The sequence below is a fragment of the Haliotis rubra genome, unplaced genomic scaffold (genome assembly GCF_003918875.1).
Source record: "Haliotis rubra isolate DU_JTF1 unplaced genomic scaffold, ASM391887v1 Scf111, whole genome shotgun sequence".
Taxonomy (NCBI): Eukaryota; Metazoa; Mollusca; class Gastropoda; order Lepetellida; family Haliotidae; genus Haliotis; species Haliotis rubra.
This window is the reverse complement of record NW_025765015.1, coordinates 1,867,417-1,890,569: the sequence shown is the minus strand read 5'-3', so window position 1 is coordinate 1,890,569 and position 23,153 is coordinate 1,867,417. Positions and strand designations below refer to the sequence as shown.

Sequence of the window (23,153 nt, the reverse complement as noted above, 5' to 3'; positions counted from 1 at the left end):
TGAACTGGCAACATGCGACTTGATATCTCTGCAGAACAATTAATTTCAAATTTATACCAGTATTTCATACTGGAGAAACAGAGCGGGAAACCTCTCATCAGCTATGACAGGGTTTACTATAGAATGTGTAAATCCCTTAATTTGACATATTGTTAGGTTTACAAAGTTGTAATCAAATCAGTTACCTCAGGGGTGCAGTTTATAAACTGTATGAATGCAAAATCCCACCGATGTGTGCTAAAACACAAGATGAGATCAAAGATACAATAAATGTCTTGAAAACAACACTTATAGCTCTGGTAGAAATGGGGTTCAGGTACACAAAAGGGGAGATTACAGAGGTCACAGAGCTGTGTTTAGAGAAAAGTACTCAATCCTGTCCATGCGATCAGCTTATCTCAGAACAGTTGAAGAATATTGCAGTTTGGGGTTTCAAATTATATACCTTGATGAAACCTGGTGTAATAAAAATCACTCAACCGATCGGATGTGTCTTCCTTCAGATTGTTCTAAGGCACCAGTGTTACCATCAGGCAAACGTAGATGCCTGATCATCTTGCATGCTGGTACCCGTAGCAAGGGACTGATTGGGGGTTGTGACTTTGTTTTTGAGGCCAAGAAATGTGATAGTGATTACCATAGTGAAATGAATGGGCAGGTATTTTTGGATTGGTTCGAACATCAGCTTTTCCTGCAGCTGGACGCACCAAGCGTTATCATTTTGGATAATGCCAGTTACCATAACCTGCGTGTCCCTGGTACCATCACACCCATCATGAGCAATCTCAAGGCTCAGTTGCAGGATTTTCTCACTTCCTGTAACGTGCCTTACAGGCAATAAGAAACAAAGCCCCAGCTCATGGAAAAAATCCGGCAGCACAAAAAGCCAATCCAGTACATCAATGACGAACTAGCTGCAAAACAAGGCCACATAGTTCTGCGTACACCAGTACGGCACTGTGAGCTCAATCCCATTGAGCTGATCTGGGGTAACTGTAAGAATTTTATTGCTCGCAGTAATACCACATTCACGCTTTCAGATGTTAAAGAGCTTGTGCATGCTTCTTTTGCGAGAATTACCACAGAAGTGTGGCAAAAGGCTGAAAACCATGTTCTCAAAATCGAGGACGAATACCGTCTGCGGGATGGCGTTAACGTCAGCCAGTTGCACCAGTTGTAATTCCGCTAGAGTCCTCGACCAGCAGTGATACTGACACTTGATACTGACACTTGAGACGGTCCCTGACATGCACTGCCCGTGCGTTACATAACGCTGTCACCCTGTCTGCCTGCCAGGTGGGTCACAGTATAGTTTGTTTCGTTGAAGTGTTTCTACCCTGGAATTTTGTCTAAGTTTTACGATATTTTACGAGTAATCATTATGATTAGGGAATGGTACATTGTGATTACTCATATGCCATATTAGGTTGAGGTGGTATGAATGATTATATACTACTCAAAACAAGTTAAGGGTCATGCGATGTCATCAAGTAATGTTATTGATGAGGCTGGTTGCATTATGTATAAATAAAATTTTACATTCCGTGTATGACAGTTTATTCAAAACCATTGCAGAACCTGGATAAAGGCTACAGATAACCGTGGTGCCAATAGTCATCATGTGGTAGGGTGTTAAAAAATGAACAAATTGAAACACCGAGTGCTTCACAGAAGCGCCACCACTGTGCGTGTGAAAGATGATGTTTCATCATGAACAACATGTGCACGTGTTCTTCGTGGGATTAGTGCTGTGAATGCTTATTTTCCCTATAAAACTTGTAATTGTCACATTGTTATTGTCACTTGAAATTCAACAATGGCAAGACGTCAACTCAGCATGACAGACAGAGGAAGAGCTCTTGTGTGGCTTCAAGATGGTGAACCTCAACGCAGTTAGGCTCAGAGACTAAATGTGAGTCAGAGTCATTGGAAGGTTATGGCACCGGTTTCGTGTCACTGGAACGCTAAATAATCGACCACGTACTGACAGGCCTCCATCAACAACTCCTACAGAAGACCGATACCTGACAAATATGGCTCTCCCACAACGCAGAGTAACTGCCAGACAATTCCGTGACCAACTGAGAACTGCCACAAGTACCCTGGTATCTGATCAGACTGTCAGGAACCGACTGACGAGGAACAATCTTTGGGCACAGTGACCAGCAGTACGACCACCGCTCCTTCAGCGACACACGACGGCAAGACATGACTGGTGTAGATGCCATGTTCGCTGGCAATGTGCTCAGTTGGCATCAGTTCTTTTCTCCGACGAGTCTAGGTTTACTCTACAGTTCAATGATGGTAGACCTCGTGTGTATCGGCGTCCAGGAGGGAGGTTTGCTGACGTTAACGTCAACCAACGTTTGCCATTTGGAGGCGGGGGTGTCATGGTTTGGGGTGCGTTTTCCTTTCATTAAAGGACACTTCTCTATGTCATTAATGGTACCCTGACCGGAAATCGCTATCTACGGGAGATTATCAGACCCCTTGTTTTGCAATGTTTACAACGTATCGGTGTTGGATCCATATTCGAAGGTGGCAATGCCCGACCACACCGCGCCCATGTTGTGACAGACTTCCGTAGACAGAACAATGTTCAGCACATGGAATGCCCGGCATATTCAGCAGATTTAGCCCCTATGGAACATGCTTGGGACGAGTAAGGACGCAGGCTTCGTAACAACCACGCCCCTCCAAAGAACCGTGCAGAACTGGCCCAGTATCTCATTGCAGAATGGTAGACAATACCCCAAGCCTTCTTCCAACATCTGGTGAACAGTATGAGACAGAGGTGTACTGCTTGTCTTACTGCTCGAGGTGGTTACATCCGTTATTAGTCCGATGTTGGCGTTTGAATTTTCACTTCTGACAGTAGGTCACTTTGACCTTATTGATCAGCAATTACTGACATTCCTGCTGTTTTTGTCTCCCGTTATGGTTATCATGAAATGTTGGCTCGAGTTGTTATATGATCGCTACATGTTACTTTTACATATATTTGTAGTTATGGCCATTAAAAGTTTTGACCCTTAACTTGTTTTGAGTAGTATATATGAGTTTTGAATCTGAAATATCAACCATTATCAAATAATTGCCAAAAAGCATTTTCCAAGCATTTCTGGCCTTACTTTAGTTGTTTTTGTGTTCTTGAAATGTTATTTTGCACATACTGTGCATATATTATGTTTATTTTAAAAATACTGTTACACTTTTTGGTATTTCTAATATCAATCCTTCAGAAAGGACTATATGAGGAAGAGTAAGAGAATCATGTGACGTCTACGAAATTTAGAAAAAGACGTTTTTAAAACGTCAGAGTGGAACAGTAGAAGCGTGGCAAACTGTGTGCGCTGCCTACAATGGAATACCGATGTCAGTAGTTGAAGTGAAATTACTGTACAGCTGGAAGAAAGCACCTGAAGAAACGGACTACAGAAATCTGGTGCATGCTGTATTGACTGTAGAACCCCATCGCAGCTCTCGGCTAGGTTATTATGTCGTAAGGTTTTGTAGAGGTCATTTCGTAGACTTATGCAGCCTAGATACGTAACTAAAGTAAAAATTTCTTATCGTTTAATGGGGAGGTTTCTTGGCAGTATGTAAATGACAGTGTATGGGTCATATACTGATAAAAATATATGAATGCAAATAGGTAGGAACATCTTCCTGTGTTTACAAACAGCCCTTTTCAATGTGTAAACGAGTCAGAATTAACCATCAGGAATATGGAGAAAAATTTGTGCTCATCTGTCATACATTAGGCTAAGTATTATTCGTTACACTGCTATACTGAGTCTAACAAAACCTAGTAGAAGGTTAGGGTTCAGCGGGACTTAAAAAAAATGGTTTTTTGGATTTTCTCTTACCTGGTCGCTGACACTGATCTATCAACAAACGAAAATTCGCATAAAACACAGATATTTGACCTGGCTTGCCGCTTATGGGTTTCTTATGACATGGTTACTATTTGCTTATATTTTCGAAAGATGACATCCTTCAATATTGACAAAAACGCTATTTTCAGCGACTGTTTACTCATTTCGTTTATAACTCGGAAGCGATTGTTGTGCGGAAAATAGCATTCGGAATCATTTTATTAAGTATATATGGGTAATCAAACAATCTAAAAGAAATGTTCTTGTAAGTTTACATTTTTGGCCAATGAAAACATTAGGATTATAATTTGTCCTTATCCTGACTCATGCTTATATGCTTTGCTCCTTCTATGTGAATGGTAGTGGAACACGTGAATCCCTTGTAGTTCCCTAAAGCGGATGTAAAAGTTCACTCACCAACGAGTTGCCTCCCTTTTCCCGCTCAAACAGTATGTGACTAGCCACTCACTCGCTGGTCACTCTCTCCACCATGGCCCAAGCGGATGGTTGGGCGAGCACTAGAGTCCCGTATCCTTTGATATTTAGATCCTATTAGCCAAATTTAGCAGTGTATTGTTTCTGGTTATATTTAATTTTAATCGTATGCCAAAATTTTGAAAAAATTATTCATATTTTGTCACTTTTTCTCATCATAATGTAATTGTTTACATTTGATGAAATCTTGCAGTGTTTGCAGATACCGGTTATCAGCGGCTGATCCTCACCCCCTATACCCATCATGCATTAATCCATGTTCTTCCAGCTTGCGTTGCAGATATTTTATGGGACGGTGGGGTAGCCTAGTGGTTAAAGCGTTGGCTCGTCATGCCGAGGACCCGGGTTCGAATCCCCACGTGGGTACAATGTGTGAAGCCCATTTCTGGTGTCCCCAGCCGTGATGTTGCTGGAATATTGCTAAAAGTGGCGTAAAACCAAAACTCAGTCAGTCAGATATTGTATATTTTTTCTTATCCTGACTCATGAGCTTTTGCTTATCTCCCTTTCCTTTTCGAATGGTAGTGGAACACTTGAATCCTTTGAAGTTCCCGACGCGGACGTAAAAATACACTCAACCACGACTTACCTCCCTTTTGCCCTTTTCACGCGCAAACAGTCATGTGACCAGCCTTACTTGTCACTCTCTCCCTTTTCGCCCAAGTGGATGGTTGGTCGAGCACTGGAGTCCCTTATACGGCTTTATATTCTTTTTTTTAGGTCCTATTCTTCAAAATTATGCTGTATATGGATTTGGCAATAACTACTATGTATTATTTGTAAAAATTATTTGTATTTTTTGCTGTTTATTCACAAAATTGAAAGTGGTTTAATGATGTTCATAATCTAGTTGTCATGGTTGTACTGAATGTAAAGTTATATCTTGCATGTTTATTCTTTCCAAATACGCCTTTCATAATTACAACATTTTGGGATAATGAAGAAATGTGTTCCAGACTTTGAATGAAACAATTCAATTCAATCATCAGTTTCACATTTATGCTCTTTGTCAAAAGCCTTTAATATAAAATACAAAGTTTTCAGATGATATTTTACTGACTTCACCTGAGAATATGTATTTGATGGTCACGGTCAAATGTATCTAATAGTATTATGTAACATTGTGGTAGGAGAGTCAAGGAAAATTTTCTTCATCACAAATATCAATGTTTTGGTTAATGTAATAAATTAACAATTATTGTGTGTATTTATGATATGTGTGAAGGAAATATCTTAACAGGGTGGTTAGGACTGACTGAAAGGGAGGAAGAAGGCCAGTTTTTACACTTAAATGGTCAGGGAAAAATCTATACTTGTCAGGGAAAAGTCAGGGAATTTTGGCCTGCCATGCCTGTGGGAACCCTGAAGAAGAACTCCAAGGAGAAATTCAGACTGATTTACAACATGCTCAAATTCAACAAAGACTATCTACTGAAACCAGAGAGGTTCAGAATGATGCACCTACCTCAACTCAGACTACTCATCCATCCAGCAGATTACATGGCCCAAATAGACCTACAGGATGCGTATCTACACATCCCTATACATCCGGGATCAAGAAAGTATCTACGATTTCTATTCAGAGGGCAGCACTTCCAATGGAACGTCCTACCGTTTGGAATATCTTCGGCTCCATGGCTATTCACATGAATAATCAAGCCTATAGTCGCATATCTACATCATCGAGGTCTACGCAATGCCTTCTACTTGGATGAAGGAATTCAGGTTCACCAAGATGCCAGTCAACTCAGACTACAGCTGAACTTCATGATCAAGTTGCTCACTCAACTAGGACGGCTGGTGAACTTTATGAAGTCAAAGTTGGAAACAAAACAAGATCTGCAATTTCTGGGGATAAGGTTTATCACAACACAGAATCGTATTGTCGTCCCAGAAGATCGTTGGGTCAAGATACAAGCCATGATTCCACCAGCAGTCATCTCTCCGTTAACACTACGATCATGGCAAGTTCTACTCGGTCTACTTACCTCGGCGCAGGACTTGACTTGCACAGGAAGGTTACAACTAAAACCGCTGCAACGGTTCCTGACAAAACATCTAGACAGCTTCGACCCTATCTTGCTGCCAGACAACCTCAAGAGGTATCTACTGTGGTGGACGCACAGGTTGAATTTGCAGAGGGACCTATTTACAAGAGCCGGCCTTGAACTCAAAATCTCTACATAGACGCTTCGATACAAGGCTGGGGTGCGCATCTCAACAACCAAGTTGCATCAGGAAGGAGGTCCAAAATAGAGTAACATCTTCAGATCAATCTGCTGGAGATGAAAGCTGTGATCAACGCCTTACAACTATGGTCGAGCTCACTGAACAACAAAATGCTGATGGTCCACACGGACAACTCTACAGTGGCATTCTCCATAAATCAACAAGGATCCACAAGGTCACCAAGCCTGCTACAGCTCACATTCCAGTTGTTCCACATCACGGAGGAAGCAAACATCTGGATAAAGGCGTGTCACATACCCGGAGCCAAGAATGTACTTGCAGACGCTCTATCCTGACCACTGCACCCGTCACCTACGGAATGGATGCTCCATCCAGAAGTGTTCCGGCTCATCATAAGGGAAATAGGATCCCCTTGCATAGACCTGTTTGCCACGAGGTTCAACTAACAACTACAGACGTTTGTCTCACCAGTTCCACATCGTCATATGAGCGAAATATTCTCAAGCATGACGTTAAACCCAATTTCACCTCACCACCTCACCAGTTCCAGATCCTCAAGCCTGGGCAACAGATGCACTGAGCATATCTTTGGAAGGACTAAACGCTTAAGCGTTTCCACCCCCCGATATTACTACCGGAAGTACTGTTGAAGATCAAACAGACACAGGCGCTACAAATGACTTTGGTCGCGCCGTACTGGCCAGCGAGAGTATGGTTCCTAGACCTAATAGAAGATCTCGAAAGTCCAACAATCAAGTTACCAGATTGGCCGAACCTACTCATACATCCACACACCAAGCAAGTCCACGGGAACCCAACAGCGTTCCAGCTACACGTGTGGACCGTATCAAAACATGTTTGAAGAAAGAGGATACTCCGCCAAGGCAGCCAAGGCAGTAATGCAGATCTACTCGTAACCTGTATGATGACAAGTGGCTGAAGTTTGAGACTTATGCAAGGTTGAAAGGCTTCACTGCGATGAAAGCTACTCATCATCAAGTGGCGGAATACCTGTGTCATCTTAGACAGACCAGACATCTGAAGGGTTCGACATTATCTACATACCTCGCTGCCATCAGTACAGTGATAACCATGAAAACAGGCATCAAGTTGACGAAAGTACCAGAATTACTTGCTCTGCTGAGATCTTTTAAACTGGAGGACCAGCAAAAGAAGTTCAGAGCTCCGGCCTGTGATCTGAATGTAATTCTACATCATCTTACGAGTGATGCCTACGAACCTCTAGACCAGACTACACTCGAGCTGCTGACACAGAAGACTCTGTTCCTGCTTGTGCTAGCCACGGCAGCTCGAATATCAGAGATACATGCGCTGGACTCGAACCAGATTCGACAGAGGGCAATATAAAGCAGTTTATCTAGGACTTAGATGGGACTTCATTGCCAAGAACCAACTACCTGGTCAGCCAGATAGACAGTTCCACGTACCAGCGCTATCTACAATCCTCGGCCCAGAGGGTATAGAAGACTTATCCTTGTGTCCGGTCAGAGCCCTGAAGATATATCTTCAAAGACTAAGACAAGGAGACGAAAATTCAAGCGCCTGTTCATCCCATTATCAACAGAGACATCAGCAGAAGTCTAAAGAACAAAGATATCGTTCTGGATGACAGCCATCATATTGAGAGCCAAAAAGCAGCAGGACTAGAACCTCCTACTAGTCCTAGAGCTTCCAACCCACACGAAGTCAGAGCACTGGTGTCAACACTGGCTCTGCACGGAAATTGCTCTATACCAGCAATTATGGAGGGCTGCTTTTGGAAGTCGGACACAGTGTTTGCCAACCACTACCTCCGAGACATAGCCACTGAAGACGTCTCAGGCATTCACCAATTTGGGCCTCTCGTTGTAGCACAGCAACTAACAGTTCCTCAAAGGCGCTGAGTTGGAAAATCTCACCCTTTATCACGTTGACTTGTTGATAATTTACTAAGGAAAAGTATTAGTTTGAAAGTCCATGCGCACAGTCTAGGACAGGCTAGCATGAGTGATTAAAGATCCTATACGGGTAAAGATCTTACCTGTACATGAAGGGGTCGCAACTCATTTATGATAAAGATCTTATCATAATCTATGGGTTGTTATGAGATATCTAGTAATAAGAAGATGCTAGTTTATCTGTAGCCACATGAATCAACATGATTCAACTTGTCTGAGATGGAAGTAAGACAAGAAAGTGGTCCCCCCTGAGTTACAACGGAAGTTGGAAGAATAGGATCACGGCAATGTCGTTTCGCAGTTCCCATGGGGGGGATACAGGACGTATCTAAGGACAGCTGATGAATCCACGAAGTGACTTGACCCACCACCAATCCGTCGGATTCTATAAGCAAAAGATCATGAGTCAGGATAAGAAAAAATATGTAATTTTTCAAGTAAAATTGATATTTTTATACTCATCCTGACTCATGACGAGAAGCCCTCCCAACCTCCCTGCTGAAGACACTTTGGATTTCACAGCAGATCCAAGTGCATGGGCAGAAAATCAGGAGAGAGTGACAAGTAAGGCTGGTCACATGACTGTTTGCTCGGGAAAAGGCCAAAAGGGAGGTAACTCGTGGGTGAGTGTATTTTTACGTCTGCTTCGGGAACTTAAAGGGATTTAAGCGTTCCACAACCATTCGAAAAGGAAAGGGAGATAAGCAAAAGATCATGAGTCAGGATAAGTATAAAAATATCAATTTTACTTGAAAAATTACATTAATTTACCAGATTGGCAATTTAATCGTCATTTGTCTCACGTTTATAAACGTGCGATGTATCGGGGGAGGAAATCATCTCAAGTCACTGGTGATAAACCTGGAGATGTTGTCAGCTACTGCTGTAATTCATAACGCAGGTGATTTGCCGAGTACATTACAGGGGCAGTCGTTTTCGGCTCAGGGGATGTCGTCTGTGGCTCAGGGGCTCAGCTGGGTCCAAGAAGAGATCTGCTTCTACTGAGTTAACGCCAGCAGGGGATAAGAAGAAGACGTCCTCATCGTCTACGACGCAGAAAAAGTCATCTTCATCCAGAACTTCGTCAAAATCAACGCGTTCCAGTAAATCAACGCATCATAGGTCGTTTAATGAAGACATTGTGTGTCCTGATGAAGAAGATGTTTACACTGACCCTCCGATGCTGTTACCTGAAGTACCAGAAAGATCATCGACGCAGTCTACCTCCACAGCGAGACAATCGTCCCCTGCGACTTTTGACAGCAGTTCAGCTATTTGAAGACCAGCCGTCAGCAACTCAGACATCTGTCAAAGTAGACAACAACAGTGTAGCATCATCGCAACTGCAGGTAGTTCTTGACGGCTCAGCATTCTCGAGCACTGCATCTACACCGCATCAGTTCCGGCCTACGACTCAGAACTTCGACCCAGGTGAATTTATGAGTCAGTTTACAAAGCAGATGATGGAGCAGAGGTTCGCCGAAGAAAGAGCTTCACGGCAGAACCCTACTATGTCAGACAAAGTTCGGCAAACCCCGGCCTTACAGAAACCTGTTCCTCACAAGTCTATGGCCGAAGATAATGTCAGTGATCGTTCAGGTTCCGTGGACCTAATCACATTGGAAGAAGAAGGTTCGGCGAACGTCCCTGAGTCTACTAGAGGTTCAGCGAACATCCCTGAGTCTACAAGACGTCAAGGAATCTACAAGAAGTTCGGCGAACGTCCTTAAACCTACAAGAGGTTCGAAGAACGTCCCTGAGTATACTAAAGGCTCGGCAAACGTCCCTCAGTCCACAAGATGTTCGGTGAACGTCCCGGAGTCTACTAGAGGTTCGGCGAACCCTAAACATGTCAGAACGTCAGATGGAGGAAGATCCCCCTCGAGAATCAGTCGTTCTACATCAGTATCCCGCAGCACTCATACTTACAGATCAGCATTGTCACGTTCACACGAACGTTCTCGGAAGGAAGGTTCACGTAACGTAGGTTCAAGGAAGGAAGATGCAGCGAACCCAGAGCTATCAGAGGAAGAGGGCGACTTCGTCTTCTCAGAAGCAGAGGTCACATCATGGATTGCTAACTGTCTGGACTTAGACTCTCCATCCAAGGAATCGGATGCAGCATTCACGTACAAGATGTGGAATGATGACTTCGACACCGATTCCACCAATCGAACCGATCTCCAAGGTGTCTGCTAACCTATGTGCTGCATTTGAGAAAACAACCCGACACCAGAATCAACATCTACCTACATTTAATGCTAAGAGATTCCCTCTGCATCATATGGAACCCTTCCTGAGAGCACCGGACTTGGATGATAATATGAAATTGAGTAGAAGCCGGGCATCAGATGATGTTGATTTAACGTTTTTCTACAGCGTTCTTGGCCAATAGTGAGTTGATGGCTTCTTCTAACTTTACTGCCTTGTCGTCTGCGTAGCTGAAGACTACCAGGTCGAGGGTCAGTGGTGGTCTGGCTTTTAGCTGCACTCTGTAGCCTTCTCGCAGTACTTGTGAGACGTAGTCGTCATCCAAGATTCTCCAATTTTCCCAGTACTTTTGTAGACCTCCACCCACTGTCGATGGTTGCACAGGAACGGCTGGGGGTGGAAGTGTCCAGTCGTTCCGAACCCCATCTTCAATGTCTGTTCTCCTCTGAAGCCCTCTCCCAAAGTTGCCTCTGCTGTTTTCAGGATGAGCAACGAAAAGAGCTCTTCCCCGCCTCTGGAGCTAGAGTATTTCTTCTCCTTTGCTTTCTGAATTCCGGAGAATTGAGACTTGTTGCTGTATCTTTGAGACGTTTGACGAATGACATTGGCCAATGTGTCAATAGATTTGATCATCATGACTTCCCTGGTAACTTCATCAATCTCTCTGCCGAAGATAGTAGGTGCTGCCCAAGGAACTCTTAGTAGTGGCTGGGTAAATCTGTCACTCTAGGAACATGCTGAAAGTAGACCCTGTCTGCGTAGTAGAGTGAGACCCGCTGAGTTGAGGCCAAATGATCCGACATAAAGTGTTGGTCCTTTTTCTGAGTTAATAGTGCAGATAGTATCATTCTATCTTCCTCCCTCTTGGGGTTCTGGAATCTAGATATCAATGTCTCATGGATCGCACTGGATCTCGCCAGGCCCGAAGAATGTTCTTCTGGTCGTGGTGTTGAGTTGAGCAAGTTTCTTTTCTTCCACCTTGTAAGACTTGCTACATAAATCAGCAGGGATCAACGAGATCACCAAGCTTACTCCAGCTCACATTCCAGTTGTTCAACATCATAGATGAATTAAACATCTGGCTAAAGGCATGTCACATTCCAGGAGCCAAGAATGTACTAGCAGACGCTCTATCTCGCCCACTTCATCTGTCACCCACGGAATGGATGCTCCACCCAGAGGCGTTCCGGCTCATCATGAGGGAAATAGGATCTCCCTCCATAGACCTGTTCGCCACAAGGTTCAACAAACAACTACAGACATTCGTCTCACCAGTACCAGATCCCCAAGCCTGGGCAACAGATGCACTGAGCATGTCAATGGGAAGGACTAAACGCATACACGTTTCTGCCTCCGATTCTACTACCGCAAGTATAATTGAAAATCAAGCAGACCCAAGCACTACAACTGACTTTGGTTGTGCCCTACCGACCAGCGAGAGTCTGGTTCCCAGATCTAATACAAGAACTCGGAAGTCCAACCCTGAAACTACCAGAGTGGCCGAACCTACTCATACATCCGCACACCAAACAATTCCACGGAAACCTGCTAGCGTTCCAGCTACACGTATGGACCGTATCAAGACTTGTTTGAAGAAAAGAGGGTACTCCGCCAGAGCAGTGAAAGCAGTAACTTTAGCTCTACGTACATCAACTCGCAACTTTAATGACGACAAGTGGCAGAGATTTGAACAATATGCAGTGCAGAAAGGCTTCACAGCAATGAAAGCAACGCACCCTCAAGTGGCAGAATATCTATGTCACCTTAGATATACGAGGCGACTAAAAGGTTCGACACTATCTACATACCTGGCAGCTATCAGTACAGTCGTCACCATGAAGACGGTCATCAAACTGACAAAAGTGCCAGAGCTACTTGCTCTACTACGATCCTTCAAGCTGGAAGACCAGCAGAAGAAATTCAGAGCACCAGCCTGGGATCTGAAAATAGTTCTACAACATCTCATGAGTGATGCTTAAAAACCACTAGAGCAAACGACCTTCGAGCTACTCACACAGAAGACTCTGTTCCTCCTCGCCTTAGCCACGGCAGCTCGGATGTCTGAAATACATGCGCTGGTGACCGTGCTGCAGTACATCTAGGACTTAGATGGGACTTTATTGCAAAGAATCAGTTACCTGGCCAACAGGACAGACAGTTTCACGTCCCAGCTCTATTTTCGATCCTCGGAGCAGAGGATACCCAGGACTTATCCTTGTGTCCTGTCAGAGCCCCAAAAATATATATCCAAAAGACTAAAACAAGGAGAAGAAAATTCAAGCGCCTATTCATCCCCTTGTCACCAGAGATGTCTACAGAAGTCTCAAGAACGACAATATCATTTTGGATGAGAGACGTTATACTGAGGGCCTATAAAGCAGCAGGACTAGATCCTCCAAGAGCCTCCAATCCACACGAAGTCAGAGCACTGGCGTCCACTCTTGCTCTGTACGGAAACTGCTCGTTACGCAGTAACGGAAGTGCCGCTACGCAGTTCCCATGGGGGGGATGCAGGACGTATCTAAGGACAGCTGATGAATCCACGAAGTGGCTTGACCCACCACAGATTCCGTCGGATTCTGGAAGCATATAAGCATGAGTCAGAATAAGGAAAAATATGTAATATTTAAAGTAAAATTGATATTTTATACTTATCCTGACTCATGAGGACAAGCCCTCCCAACCTCCCCGCTGAAGATACTTCGGGTTTCACAGTAATCCCAGGTGCTAGGGCTTATTCAGGAGAGAGTGACAAGCATGGATGGTCACATGACTGTTTGCGCGGGAAAAGGGAGGCAACTCGTGGGTGAGTGAACTTTTACGTCCGCTTAAGGGAACTACAAGGGATTCACGTGTTCCAGTACCATTCGCATAGAAGAAGGAGCAAAGCATATAAGCATGAGTCAGAATATGTATAAAATATCAATTTTACTTAAAAAATTACATTTTTTTGAGCGGGGTAAATTAATTAATTTACTTTTTCTTATTCTTGACAAAATAAGATTGGTGGATCCGTAAAACAAGAAATAAAATCGATCTGGCCTAATGTACATTTGTGACCAAAAAATGTGTTTTACCAGATACGCTAGACCATTATTGCAGAGGTTTTGACTGGTAGAAAAATAAAAACTAAGTGAAGTGATTCAGCTATATGTTTTTGACCTCAAATCTTGACACTCAATGTATGCATCACATATACTTTAACCTTCTAACCTTTAACTGTTGTTCTTCAGATGACATCAACCAATTTCTCTGATGTTGCTCACTTGCGCACCTTACTGGAGAACCTGTGTAACACATTCCGGGAATTCCGTGCACACGAGCACATCGAGAACAAATATATCATGCATAAACTAAAGGTGAAACTGAGATCCCTATCCATCACCAACAAAGCAGTCTGCAACTGCCATTCAGATAACCAGTTGTCAGAAATGCTGAGATTGGTGTATGCAGGCTACACTTGGACCAGCAAGACAGCTAGTGAAAGGCTCAACTATGGCTTGCAACTGCGGAAGGCCCTGGAAGATTTCACAAAACAGTTTCTGCCCCATATGGAAGAGGAGGAGGAGGTAAGGAGTTTACTGCCTGAACTCTGTTATATCACCCATGTTATATCACCCATGTGGTCTACAGCAGTCAAAGTAAAGCATGGAAGTCACTTTGGACAAACTCACAAAAACTTTAGTGCTAAAACCTAAGATGCACCAGTGCAAGTTTCACTTTGTGTTCACTAGTGTTGATATGTGTCGATTCCCAAATTGAAATAATTAACCCAAAATCTGTGTTAAAGTAATTTGATTTGAAAGTAACAAACAACAAAGAAATGCGATCTAATTATCTATAATCCAAATTGAACTGAGTCCTCAATGCTACACATAATTTAAACAATCAGACTGTCCACAGCAGCATGTGCTCTTCCAATAGTGTTGTGTCTAAGACATTTAAACCATACTCTGAAAGTGCTGATTGCAGCACTTATGCAAATTTGTTGAAGATTTTCTCATTCCTTTAATATTTAATTATAGTCTCTACTCCATCATTTCCACTTCTTTTTCATGATTTATTTAGAAAATATATTAAATACAAGAGCTACCACAATAGGCATGTTGTCAGATTCATAGCCTGTACCCACATGAAAGTTATGCTCTGAATCAGATCATCCTGAAGAACATAAGCAATAGTTTACAAAGTTGCCATTTGTGTCAAATTGGGTGACACCATGAGAGATCTATCTACACAGAGAGGCGGTGGGGTAGCCTAGTGGTTAAAGCGTTGTCTCGTCACGCCGAAGATCCGGGTTCGAATCCCCACATGGGTACAATGTGTGAAGCCCATTTCTGGTGTCCTCCGCCATGATGTTGCTGGAATATTGCTAAAAGCGGCGTAAAAGCAAACTCAGTCAGTCAGTCTACACAGAGATTCATCAGGTGTAGTTCATATAAGTGCACAATGGTACAAATTGTATAAAGAATGTAATTACCAGTACATGTGTTCTATCATTAAGGTTCTTTTAGTGGAGCATCAAGCAAACTTCAAATTGATTTACTATGTCATTTGGAATGTTTTTGTGTACATATATTTTATAATAACATTAGATCCTGATAAACTTTGAATGCCAAAATGAAATTAATGACTGACTAATAATTCGTGGCTGCAGGTGTTTCAGCCAATGCTTATCAAGTATTTCACATATGAAGAGCTGAAGGAGATCAAAGCCAATGTGATCAAGCAGCATCTGGCACAACACTGGTCCCCCGACAGTCACAAGGAGAAGTGTGTGGAGGACGCCCTGTCTAGTAAGTGCCTCCATATGCCTGGCTGGTCTGTCTTCTACTCATATCTTGATTCCTTACTTGCAGCAAGGTCTTGGCAAATATCTTGTGACACAATTATATCACTATGATGAAAAGAGCATAGTAGGAAAGTCAAATTTAGGTCCCTTTTCAACTGTAAATTTATATGTGAAACAGTGAGTCAGGATAAGTATTAAATATCAATTTTATTCAGAAAATTACATAATGATTGTTAATTTTCAAATGAGGTACTTCTTTAAACCATCTGGACATAAAATATTTGCACAATATCTTCTCTTTGTTGACTTTTCTGTAACAGCTTGGATTTCATTTTGTCAGCTTTTCTGAGGCTCAAATAGTTAAGTTTCTGTTATGAATAAAAGTTGAGTTGACTGGTTCTTAAAACTGTGACTGTGTTGCAAGTATTTACCAGTCATGTTATGAAGATTATCACACACAATCCTGACCCTGTATGACCTTCATGCAATCCAGGGCGATTAGCAGAGTGTTGAAAGCATTTGCTTGTCACCCTGCAGATGCAAATCAACAAAAGTAGAACAAAATGAGAAGCAAAGGTTCCTTCCCCTGTCATAATCTTGGCTCGGACAATTTGTTATGAATTTATCAGTGATTATTTTTGCAATGAAGGTGAGTCATCTGATGAAGAGACAGATGCATGTGCACCAGTGGCCAGTTGTCAGAGTCTTCCTGATGAGATCCTACTATGTGTAATGTCTCTCCTGTCTCCACAAGACCTGGCCAGATGTGCCCAGGTGTGTCAACGCTGGAACAAGATGGCCCTGGATTCCTCACTCTGGTCTCACCTGTACCCCATGCAGTGGGCTCAAGGTTAGTAACACACGTCTTGCTGACCATGGTTCTGTTAGGACATGAAATGGAATGTGTCTCCTGCACCCCAGTGGTATTTGCAGATTATGGCAAAATTAAACCATGGGCATAAATTTTGTCATTCTTTTGAGAATATGATAATAATATGATCTAGTTTTTCAGATACTATTTCACAAAATGAGGTGATACATTACACAAATGCTTATTGAGAGAAATCTCTGAGATCCTACTGTCCCCTCATCAAACAGATCTCAATACTATGGTTACACATTCCATTTACAGCCAAATGTTAGTCATTTGATGGCTAAATATATCGGCTGCACTTTGAATATTACCTGGTGAGCCTCAGAGCTCATACATTTATACATGAATACTATCACAAGATTGTCATCCCTAGAAGGGATGCTTTCAGTGTGTATCATGTGCAGCAGTTGCTTTTTGTTATATATATATTATTGAATTCCATATCTCTATCTGACCTGACTGGGGGTGCTGGGGTAGCCTAGTGGTTAAAGCATTCGTTCATCACGCTGAAGATTGGATTCCACACATGGGGACAATGTGTGAAGCCCATTTCTGGTGCCCGCCTCCAAGCAGCATCTACCTGGCCTGACCTCTTCATGAAGCCCTGGGCTGCACCAACACTATTTGACGGCTGCATCCGGCAGATGTCCAGAGACGTAGCCCAGGACTCTAATGACAAGATGCTGATCAAGTCCATACAGACAATGAACAACATGCACAGGCAGACTACTCAACGTAACCAGTTCTGGTGTAAGTTTGTGGGGATGCAGAAGGCCAAGGACAAGAGGTATCCGTCAACCCGAGGTGGAAGATCTCTTGGATTTCCTGTGAAACCGTCAACCGTCCAGGCTACTACTGGGAGAATTGGAGACTTCCAGAAGACGACTATGTCTGAGTGCTACGCGAAGGGTACAAAATCTAGCTAATGACGACGCATCCTGTCACTGTCAACCAACAGGTGCACAGATACCCGGAGCTACAACGCGTCAAGTTTACTGAGGCCATTGACTCGTTACTCACAAAGGACACCGTAGAGATCCTGATCAACACAGTCTCATCCCCAGCTTCTACTCTCCAATTTTCCTGGTACCAATTTTCGTTGGTAATGAAGCAATCATCAATTATGAGATTTCAACCAATTCCCAACACTACTGAAAGTAAGATTCACAACAAGGTCAAGGTCCTGTAGGAAGATGAAACGTCATATGTATCATCCTTTTGACAGGGTATGGTTTGCATTTTCTATTGCTTTCGTTCACAAGCTGCATACCTCTTTCATTTTATTTCAGCTTTTCTTCTTAACTGGTTCATAAATGTTTCAATGTTTGAAGAAACTGTTTTGTGCTGCAGGTGAGTGGAGCAGCCTCCCACCCTCATATGTTGGGGAAGAAGGTGAAGTGACTCACTCTCCCAAGAGTTTCATCATTGATGAGGATGCTGATGTGGATGAATCGGAGAGTCTTGAGGATGAGAATGATGAAGATAATGAAAACAAACACTACAAACAGGTTAGTAACGGTCTGTACGATGACTCCAACTTGTCTCTCCTGTATACATACTGATGTTTAGAAAACTTCCTTTGAATCAACAGTTGTGATTATTTATGAAATCTGAACTCATATTCAATGGAAATATTACTTGTGAGTATTTGAATAAATAGCATTACTACAGTTTGTAAATGATGATGATTTGTTGTTGTTGTTGTTCTTGCTACAGGCTTACAAGGAGTGGAAGATGCTGACCGGGCTGACGAATGGTCTGCTGCATCATGTCGGGGACAGCGTCACACACTGTTCACTTGCGTATAGCAAGGGCCTCACCAACAACCTGGTAATGACCTTTGTACAGTCTGTTTGGGTTCAAATGAGAACGATGAATGATTCGATAACTCAAAATAGGGATAAGTGCGCAAACATAAATAAGACACATGGTCCTGAAACCTCTGTACCCAACAGGATCTGAAATCTGACGTTTTTGGATCGATCACGGAAAAAGTTGTTAAAGAAACCATCAAGTAATATTCTGCTATTGTCAGGCTTCACACCAAAGGGTGACAAACAGCTGGTGGAACAGGGCCGGCTGTTTCCTGATATGTGGGGGTCATCTCACCTAGCTGTGCTGAGTTGCACCTGAAGTGCGAGACGGCGGTGTTCCGTATGCCGTTTGTCACCCCTTAGTATGAAGCGTGAAAATAGCACAAAAGTACATGATGGTTGTGGGGTCTGTGATGATGATTTTTATGGAGAAGCATGTACAACTCTGTCATCAGGTCAAATATGTTTGATTACATTTTAGCTCTGCCACCTCTGTTATAGTTGGTTAGCTGAGCCAAAGACTTATGACAGATGTTAGAGACTGCTATACCTCCTGTAAACCGAAGGTCGAAGTCACCAAGGATCTTGAGCTTTTCTACTGTCTTTAACATCTGTGTGACTAGAGGCCAGATGATGAAATATTGTTCACATTTTACAAACAGCTGGAACATGAACATAAAATCTTATTTTTCCTTATCCTGACTCATGCTCTTTTTGCTTGTCTTCTTCTTCTTGCGAACATAGTGGAACACTTGTATCTCCCTAATTGAAGCTCCCTTCAATTTAAAATCACTAATCAATACTCACCAAGAGTTGTCTCTCTTTGCCCCTTTTGGCGGGAAAGGTGGCGCCACCACATCCCACATGCTTCACTCTCTCCTTCTTCACCCAATGAGCAGGATGTGAGAGCGCCTGTGTCTCCCTATGGCACTATATCCTTTGATTATTCTTACTTAGTTACCTCTACAAGTCTCTTATAGAGGTTTAGCTAGTATCCTTCAACAATATGGTTTAAAATATATTCGTATTTACTCGTATTTACTGCTGTTTATTCGCGGGACGCCGTGATTGTTCAGTAGATTACGTTGATGAAAATCTGTACTGTTTGCACCATCTCCAAGAAGCGCCCTGCATCACCAGACATCCCGTCGTCGCAGCCTAAGACTAAGAGGGCATCTACGTCACAACGCAGACTCCGCACCCCCAGGGCAGCGTCTACTACCAAGGGGAAAACAACGCAGTCAGCAAGAACTTTCTCAGCCGAGATTGTTCCCGCCGTAGAACAGGGCCTGTATGATGAGCAGCCGCTCATCATACCTGATGTTCATCGCAAGAAACGACCGGTGTCAGCTAGAGTGACGTCAGCGCAGATCCTCAATCAGCCCGATGTATCAACGCTGAGGACTGACGATCTTCCCATGGATCCCATCGCTACCAACGCAGATAGGGCAGCTACTACAACTTCGCAGACCGTCCCGGGCGACCTGGTTCATCAGATTATGAAGTTGAGAAAAAGCCACCGCAGACGTCACCCCTGAGGGACCCCCCCCGTCAAGGTAGCGGCTGCTACCAAGTCACCACTGAGGGACCAGCCTGCGCGAAGGACGTCACAGTCTACCTCTGCAAAGGACCCAGACGATCAGCGTTCGCGAAGGCCTTCGCTAAGGCCACCTAGATCGTCACCAGCCTCGGACTCTGATGATCAATATTCGCGAAGGCATTCGCGAAGAAGGATCCTCTCATCCCCGGACTCTGCCTCGGACCACCAGCCTTCGCGAAGGTCAAGTTGTCACTCCCCAGGACCGGACTCAGATGAAGCTTCGCGAAGGACTCCAGTTACAGACTCCATGTCATCTTCGTCTAGAAGGTCATCGAGGGATTCCCCAAAAGCTTCGCAAAGCTATCGTCGTTCACCACAACGTAGATCTCCGCGAAGGTCACCGTACAGACACAGCTTGTCATGCCGTTCTCCACGTCGATCTCCTCGCCATTCTCCACGTCGATCACCTCGCCGTTCACCTTGTCGATCGCCTCACAGGTCTCCACGTAGATCACCACGCAGGACACCTCATAGATCACCACGTCGCTCACCTCATAAGCCTTCGCGAAAGTCTCCAGTCAGGTCTCCTCATACGTCGCCATGCACAGCTGTTCAAGTATACAGAACTCCACCTCAGTCACCATCGGAAGAGTATCATTGGCCTCTTACCAACGCTCCGGATACCGAAGATGATGGAGGCATCATATTCTCCGACGCAGAGATACGCTACTGGATGGCCAACAACCTGGACCTGGCTTCGCCGTCTAAAGACAACAACCCGTCTCACACCTATCTCATGAGGGAGGATGACACAGACATGATCACCCTACCTCCGATTGACCCTATAGCAATGGTTCCTCAGAACTTGGATACAGCTTTCCAAACAGCCACTAAAGCTCAGGCGCCGCACTTACCTCAGTTCAACGCCAAGAAGTTCTTTGCTCATAACATGGACCCATTCTACAAAGCTCAAGAAATCGACGATAACTTTAAAGTCATCAACGATGCCAAGGCCAAGACGTACAAGATCGAGGATCGCAAGCTGGCTCAAGTCGAAACTATGACCAGAAGAATGTTTTTCGGCCTCAACAGAACCAGAACTATTAATGAAACTCTCATCACTAGATTCCGAGATTCTACATCAGAAGACGACAGAATGATATACTCGACCCTCCTTATGCAGAAGAAGGACCAGCAATTCTTGACGGATCACCTTTCATCCATCTCAGCAGCTCTTACTCAGGCTCGTCGTCAAGGTCTCCTCGCCACCTGTAGTTGGGGTGAACAGTTCACAGCCCCATGGTCAACGCCTTCCATCTTGACTGGAGGAATTGATAAAGTCTCTAAAGAAGTCATCAAGGATTCAAGAGAAGTCCTCATGATTAAATCGATTGACACTCTGACTAGCGTCATCAAGCAGACATCACAGAGATATTCCGGAAGATCGAAGTTCACTGGTTTACAGAGAGCATGGGACAGGAAGATGGCCGGATCCAGAGGTGGAAAGGACTCTTTTCGCTGCCCATTCGGCAACTACAGGGGAGGATCTGGAAGAGGCAGGGCGCCCAGAGGTTCCTGCAACTATCGACGTTGAAAGACGGGTTCGGAACGACTAGAGTCTTCCACCCCCAGCCATTCCTGTACAACCTTCACAAGTGGGTGGACGCCTTCAACTGCACTGGGAGAACTGGGGAATACTACAAGATCCATATGTCTCCAACATCCTTCAACACGGATATCGAATCCAACTACAGGCCACGCCTCCACTTACAGTCAACCCTCACAAGTTCGACTTCCAGGCACAACAACTACTAAAGTTACGAGAAGCTGTTTCATCTCTCCTAACCAAGCAGGCCATAGAAATCGTGGATCAAGTAAACATCGAGCCAGGTTTCTACTCCCCAGTTTTCCTAGTGCCCAAGAAAAATTCCAAGGAAAAGTTTCCGACTCATCTACAACATGAGCACGTTCAACAGGGATTATCTACGCAAACCGCCAACGTTTCGCATGATACATCTACCTCAACTACGGCACCTCGTTCGTCCGATGTACTACATGGCCAGTATAGATCTACAGGATGCCTACCTGCATATCCCGATACATCCCAACTCGAGGAAGTACCTACGGTTTACTCTAGACGGGCTACATTACCAATGGAGGGTACTACCTTTTGGAATATCATCGGCCCCCTGGTTGTTCACAAGAGTAACGAAACCCATCGTCACTTACCTACATCGTCAAGGGCTACGCAGTGCGTTCTACCTTGACGACGGCATTCAAGTAGATCAAGATCCAGAGCGTCTCAAAATACAACTGAATTTCACCATCAAGCTACTAACACAGCTAGGATGGTTAGTGAATCTATTCAAGTCGGACCTAGAACCTACGCAAGACCTGCAATTTCTAGGCATTCGATTCCTCACGACACAGAATCGTATCGTCGTACCAGAGGGCCGATGGCTCAAGATCCAACAGACCATTCCACAAGCCTTACTCTCTCCGTTACCACTACGACAGTGGCAGAGTCTGTTGGGTCTCCTCACGTCAGCACAAGACATGACAGCCAGAGGCAGACTACAGTTATGCCCGTTACAGGTCCTCATCAACGCTCATCTCGACGACCTTCAACCATTCGGTCTACCGAAACACCTCAGACCTCATCTACTTTGGTGGACCAGGAGGTCGAATGTTTGCGAAGGCATCTATTTAACAGAGCCGGAGTTCAAAACCCATCTCTATGCAGACGCGTCGCTCCAAGGTTGGGGAGCTTATCTCGCCAACCGGACGGCATCAGGGTTATGGAACCAAGAAGAGAGCAAACTGCACATAAACATGCTAGAAATGAAAGCAGTAATCAACGCCCTACTTCATTGGAGCACCATTCTACAGAATGCGCACCTAATGATCCACACCGACAACTCAACAGTGGCGTTTTATATAAACAAACAAGGTTCAACGAGATCATTGAACCTATTGACTCTATGCTTCCAACTGTTCGATCTGATCGACGATCTAAACATACATGTCAGAGCATGCCACATTCCCGAGAGCCAAGAATGTACTAGCAGATGCACTCTCGGCCATATCTACCGCCTCCGGCGGAATGGAAACTCCACCCAGAAATCTTCGCTCAGATTATCATGGAAATAGGAGCTCCATTAATAGACCTATTCGCCACTCGCTTCAACAATCAGCTAACAACATTCGTCTCACCAGTCCCTGATCCACAAGCGTGGGCAACGGACGCTCTAAGCATATCCTGGGAAGGCCTCAACGTGTATGCGTTTCCGCCGCCAGCTCTAATACCAAGGGTTTTACAGAAAATCAGACAAACTCAGAGCCTCCAACTGATTTTGGTCGCTCTAATGGCCAGCGAAGTGGTTTCCCATTCTAATTCAAGA

General features: G+C 44.1%; 1 protein-coding gene across 1 annotated transcript in view; it reads left to right on the top strand.

Annotated features, from left to right (window-relative positions):
* LOC124288157 (F-box/LRR-repeat protein 5-like) overlaps positions 1-23,153 on the top strand; it is a 72,680-nt gene that overhangs the window by 1,201 nt on the left and 48,326 nt on the right. Inside the window, exons 2-6 of the mRNA XM_046724739.1 lie at positions 13,966-14,301; positions 15,390-15,528; positions 16,174-16,374; positions 17,749-17,906; positions 18,115-18,228. Of these exons, the coding sequence (XP_046580695.1) occupies positions 13,966-14,301; positions 15,390-15,528; positions 16,174-16,374; positions 17,749-17,906; positions 18,115-18,228 (948 nt within the window). The remainder of the gene's footprint in view (positions 1-13,965; positions 14,302-15,389; positions 15,529-16,173; positions 16,375-17,748; positions 17,907-18,114; positions 18,229-23,153) is intronic.